This window comes from Elaeis guineensis, chromosome 10, assembly GCF_000442705.2.
Source record: "Elaeis guineensis isolate ETL-2024a chromosome 10, EG11, whole genome shotgun sequence".
In the NCBI taxonomy this organism is placed as follows: Eukaryota; Viridiplantae; Streptophyta; class Magnoliopsida; order Arecales; family Arecaceae; genus Elaeis; species Elaeis guineensis.
Genome location: NC_026002.2, coordinates 27,061,478 through 27,067,024, shown reverse-complemented (window position 1 = coordinate 27,067,024; position 5,547 = coordinate 27,061,478). Strand labels below are relative to the sequence as shown.

Sequence of the window (5,547 nt, the reverse complement as noted above, 5' to 3'; positions counted from 1 at the left end):
TTAAGCCTTTTTCCCTTCATAGCCTAAAAGAAAAAGGGTTTTCAAGATTTGAGACTGCTTAGATCTAATTGAGTTATTGAAAAGACAAATTGGTTTAAAGTCTCAAATATTGCAGATTTGGGAGCTAAAACAATGCAGGACTGTTGGCCATCTGGCTCACACATAACATCTGAAAAATGCCTGTAATCCAATATTAGCTATGCTATTTTTCTGACGGCAATTCCCTTTTGCATCCATCAGCCATTTGAGTACTACCAACTAGACTCTCCCTTCAGGAAACAACAAACATCCATCCCAGAATAGATATGAATACATGTATCATACCTTGCCCTGCTTTTTAAAAAAAAAAATTAAAAAAAAATCATACCACAAGTTTTTTGGTTCCTTGCAAAATTGGAACAATATTACAACAGATCATGGTTTTGTCATTTCTTTTCAGGAACTAAAAGCGGCCTGTGTAACAATCAGCAAAAAAATGTGGAAAACAAGGGTAATTTCATCATTTGTAGCACTCAATGACAGCAACTATAAAATAAAACAGAAACCATGCTGTTCCATCAAGCAGCTTTAGTAGTGTTAAAATTTGCTGTACATTTTACGTAAGAATACTATGACCACCAATATATTCTGGAGTTCCAATGGTTACCAAGGTTATTTCATATATACACCCTCAGCGGCCATGAAAGAATGATAAAACCATTCATATTGAATACACAAATTTCCCTTGGACCTTGGGCGAGGAAAGAATTACCAAATCTTTTGAGCCTCAATTCAAAAATAAGTAAATGAATACTATACAGAGCTACTAAGTGCATCTGTTGATAACTTTGATTTTAAGAATGATGATGTGGTAGGATCCCTCGACAAGATAATGCTGCCACCAAGGTCTGTATGGTACTGTCCAATATTGTTATCCATTACTATTTTACAAGAGCCAGAACTGTCAGACCCCAATTCGATGCCGTAGTACTTAAGATGGTCCGATATGCTGTTTCCACGCACAGACCTTTCGAAAAAAGAAAAAAGAAAAAAAAAAGTGTAAGCAAGGAGCTCGGCAGCAATTAATTGATAAGGATATAATTAGACACATATACACCTGCTACAAGCTGGGTCTTCTCCAGAACCATCACAAATATTCTCAACCACATACGTCTGGTTTCCTTCTCCTGTGTCGTGCAGCCATACCTGAAATTCTATAGAGCATGAAGGAAACCATATTTTGGATGATATAGAAAAGATGTAAAAATGAAAAAACAGATGGACGAGGTTTCTGATTGTTGTGAAAAGAGAGATAATTGATCAGCACTCAATAGCGAGAAACTTCTACTTAAAGTGGCATGGCCACTTCAGAAACTTCTACTTAAAGTGGCATGACTCAAGTTACCGTAGGACCTGAAAATGCCATCCCGGTTTCAGGCTCAGGTTTAAGGCTTGACCAACCTGACTTGACCCAGAATTTTATGACAGCTAACAATATAACCTAACACATAATGACCCGCATATATAGCATAGAGGAACAAACCCATGTAAAGCATGATTCTTGCACACCATCACCCCCTGATCAAAATCCTTAGACATTCTAACCTGAATCAGTCAAGGAAATCCAACATAAACTGGCTGAGTTTAAATTGTGCTCCAATTGAAATATGAATTTGAGTCGGATTTGAGTTGGGTTTGAATATGTGGGTTCATGGTCGGCTCAGGTGCAGTTAAGACTAAGGTTGTCTGTTGGCTGAATAGGGATTTGGAATGGCCCTTGCCCCAACCTGACCCCCACCCAAGCTGCATCAGATGATGGGAGTCAGTTGTATGCAACACCTTGGAAGAAGGGTTAAACCGAAACAAAAGCATCAAACAACTTTGGTGAGTGTTAGATATGGCTTTTCATCCAGAGGAGCACGAAATCATGTTACAGATTCGGACCCGAAGTTGATTTAAGAAAAAACAAAAGCCATCAATCATCTGAATACATTGCGAGAACACAATATTTTTATCATAGACCTACTTATAAGGTATTGCAATTCTTTCCTGTACTATTTACAAAATAAAATTATAAATTTCAATTTTTGAGAATTGCGTTACCTCTATTGGGAAGTGATGGTATGTCTTTCGAGGGAAATAAGTATAGTATGGTGGCAGATGTGGCACTATATCATTCTCATTTGTCACCCGAACAGTACGTGGTACATGTTTGATGAAGTAGGATACAAAAGCAGCATTGCCAACACGAGGTTGTCCAAAGGTCATGAGCTGAACTTCTTGCATTCCATAGTTAACCTATAAAGGAAGTTGACAATGAAATCATTTTCCTTGCATCTCATTTAATTGCTAAGCTAAAAGTGCAGTTATAATCCAAGATTTACAGCATTTATTAGAATGAAAATAAGTGTAATTAGCAAACTCCTTCCACAAAACACGGGAATGATGACCATAAAGTTTTTAAGGTGTAGAATGGAATAGACTATGAATAATAATACACAGATGAATAACAGAAGTTGATGGTAGTTACAGAGAGATCGAGTGCACAAAACGAAGCCAGAGCCCCTCCCATTGAATGACCTGTAATAATAACGTCGATATTCCCATATAACTCTCTAGCATTTTGCACAGCACTTAGAATCACAGGACGTAGAGTCGTGTTATGGTAAGCAAAGTAAAACCCATGGTGCACCTTCAAGCATATAGCACAATATGGAGATTCATATTAGTATCCAGACAGCTGTCAATCATTTCCTTAAACATAAAAATGTTACAGACCATTGCATCTGGCATGCCTGGATAGTTCAGATCCAGCTGCTTCCAAAACAAGTCTTCAATCCAGTTGCGTATGCTGTAGAAATGCAATAATCCAGAATATGGTCAGTCCAAAAAAAGCAGTCTTGAATACCAAGAAGCAATAGATATTTGCAAATAACATACATAAAAACAAGAAATTATCTACAGTGTTTATTCTTATTTGAATCTCTAAATGCTCTCAATGACTTAATGATAGCTGATGCTAGAGAGATACTATAGAATAGCTGGTTGAGAATACTTTAAATTGCCATTTTCAGAATGTCAGAAACAAAAAATAACTTGATCAAACAAAAAAAAGATGCAAACTTATAGGTATATAGAAAAAACACCAAATGATTATAGAGGTAGAAAAAGTCAGCAGCCATAAAGATGACGTATTGAGTATATTGGACTTCCAGAAGGTGAGAGAACCATCACAAAAAAAAATAACAATCTATTTATTTTACAGTAGCTTGTGGCACACAAAATGCATGTTAACAGGATCAGAATGATCAAGCTACTCTTTGCAGAAGGCATAATGTTACAGAATGCATCACAAGACAATCTGAGATAGCAAGGATTTCAGCAAAATAAAATAAGCTCCATCAGTACATCTCCAACCAGATTGCATTCATCATCAGCTGCCATCCTTATAAACAAACTCATAGTCTGGATGTGTATAAAGTATAACTCAAAATACAGAATGAGGAATATCATGCTGACATTGGTGGCAACTGTGAGAACGTATTGGCCAAAGCTTGCAGTAACACAGCAGGTATCAACTAATAGAACTGATAGGTGAAACAAAGTTTATAAAAGCCAGGTTTGGACAAGGCTTAATGGTTATGCTTATTGTGGTTAACTAACAATTGTACTGCCATGCATCAGAGTAATAGATAACTATTTTGTGATTCATACCTGTGTTCTTGGGTGCCTCTGAATGCAATAATGATAGAATTCAGATCATGGGCCACTCCAACAAATGCCTGCATTAATTGTTTGTTTATGTTAATGTAACATCTTCCATTCATTCAGTAGCTAGAGAGCATATACATGGACATCTGTGAGCAATCATCGAATAAAACTGCACCTGTAAGCAACTCTGCACATCAACAACCAATTCTATCATCTCAAATCCCTGTTTCAATACAACAACTACCCAATATTAGAGATAGCATAAACAATCTTGTGAAACAGTTAGCAGAATACTACCTCCAACATTAATAAATAACTACAAGAACATTACCTTCGTCAAATCATTACATCTTGAGCAGGTCCATGTAAAAAGTTCAGTAAGATCTGATATGTACACCTGAAAGATGCTTTTGCATGTGGACATTAGAAACCCCCCCGGAAAAAAAAAAAAAAAAAGGAGCAAATATAGACTGATTAATTTGGATATCTAAATAAGAAAAATTGTAATTGGATTATATCATATTTTGGATATAATGAAAATACAGCCAATTTAAGGGAATGAAAGAGTCAAAGCATTCATTTTCCAATTAGCAAATCCTAACCATATAAGCACTGAAGAGTCATTTGAGATAACCAGTGTTTATAATACAGTGTATCATTAAATATTGTGCAAGGTATAACTCACAGCAGAAGCATATTCCACAAGTATCTTGGCAAGAGTATGATTGTAACTATGACTGTTAACCTCATGCTTGAGCTTAATCTCTGTAATCAGAAAGAAGAAAAGGTCAAACAATTGTTGCTTCACAAATGCAGAAGGAATCAAGCATGCCATAAAGATTCAGTAATGCAAATCCTGCCACTATTTGAAGGTTTGGACAGGAAAAATGCACCCATATTGCAGCAATTTATGTATAAAGGAACTGATCCCATAAGATTTTTCTACCTTAACATAAAAAAGCATTATAAGGAAAGATGGCATGGATTTGTTTTTGTTAATAAATTAATTCGTGAGATTTGAAAGTAGGACTTCAGTAGAAACAGAAAAAACAAAACATCAAATGCAAAAACAATATAGTATCTCAGGGACTAATGTCTCAAAACTTTAATTATGTCTATTTTTTGGGGATATGAACAAAAGTTTTAGATTAAAAATTCATGAATTAGGCACATCTCGTGAAGAAAATCCAGAAATTCAATTGAAATGAGTGTCACTAACAATGTTCATGCAAAAAAGAGCTATTTCATAAAGAATATGTAAGGATAAAGGAAATGGGAAAATGTCTTGGCAATCATCAAGTAAAAAAGAGATTAGCAGATTGATACTGGGCACTCTCATCATCTAACTTGAGATACCGAAACAATAGAACTAATGCAATAACCATTGATGGCTACTTGGGAATGAAGGATGTACCAAGGTGGAGACAAGTAGACCAAATGCAGGTGCCATCAAATTGAATAGTTACATACCAATAACCTCATCTTTTTCTCTCAAATTTCAAATACTAGAAAGTAACTCTCTGTTTTACGAAAGATAGATTGAAAGAAGGATGGATAGAGGAGGGAGAGGATAGATGAATCTTCCATCCATCCTTTCATATGTTTGGTGAAAGAAAGATGGATGGAAATGATTTTCTCATCTATTTGGTATATGAAGAATGAAAAGGATGGATAATATTTATATAACATTTTTACTAGATTATCCTTTAATAAAAATATTACTATTATCAATTTATAATACTTATTTATACTAAAAAAAGTAAACAGTGTATAAACTTATAATCATTATACTCTATCATTATATAAAAAATTATATAAAAATTTAATTTTAATTTAGTAAATAATTTTATAAATTAA

General features: G+C 34.8%; 1 protein-coding gene across 2 annotated transcripts in view; it reads right to left on the bottom strand.

Annotated features, from left to right (window-relative positions):
- Window positions 1–533: 533 nt before the first annotated feature.
- Window positions 534–5,547, bottom strand: part of LOC105036007 (lipase) — a 7,150-nt gene continuing 2,136 nt past the window's right edge. Inside the window, exons 3-11 of one of the 2 annotated variants that reach the window (XM_010911740.4) lie at window positions 4,376–4,455; window positions 4,022–4,087; window positions 3,866–3,913; window positions 3,694–3,761; window positions 2,758–2,830; window positions 2,510–2,671; window positions 2,083–2,277; window positions 1,097–1,185; window positions 534–1,006 (exon numbers count right to left, since the gene is read on the bottom strand). In XM_010911740.4, the coding sequence (XP_010910042.1) occupies window positions 793–1,006; window positions 1,097–1,185; window positions 2,083–2,277; window positions 2,510–2,671; window positions 2,758–2,830; window positions 3,694–3,761; window positions 3,866–3,913; window positions 4,022–4,087; window positions 4,376–4,455 (995 nt within the window). In that variant the 3' untranslated portion in view covers window positions 534–792. Of the gene's footprint in view, window positions 1,007–1,096; window positions 1,186–2,082; window positions 2,278–2,509; window positions 2,672–2,757; window positions 2,831–3,693; window positions 3,762–3,865; window positions 3,914–4,021; window positions 4,098–4,375; window positions 4,456–5,547 lie in introns of both variants that reach the window. The other variant, XM_073244567.1, reaches the window with a different exon arrangement.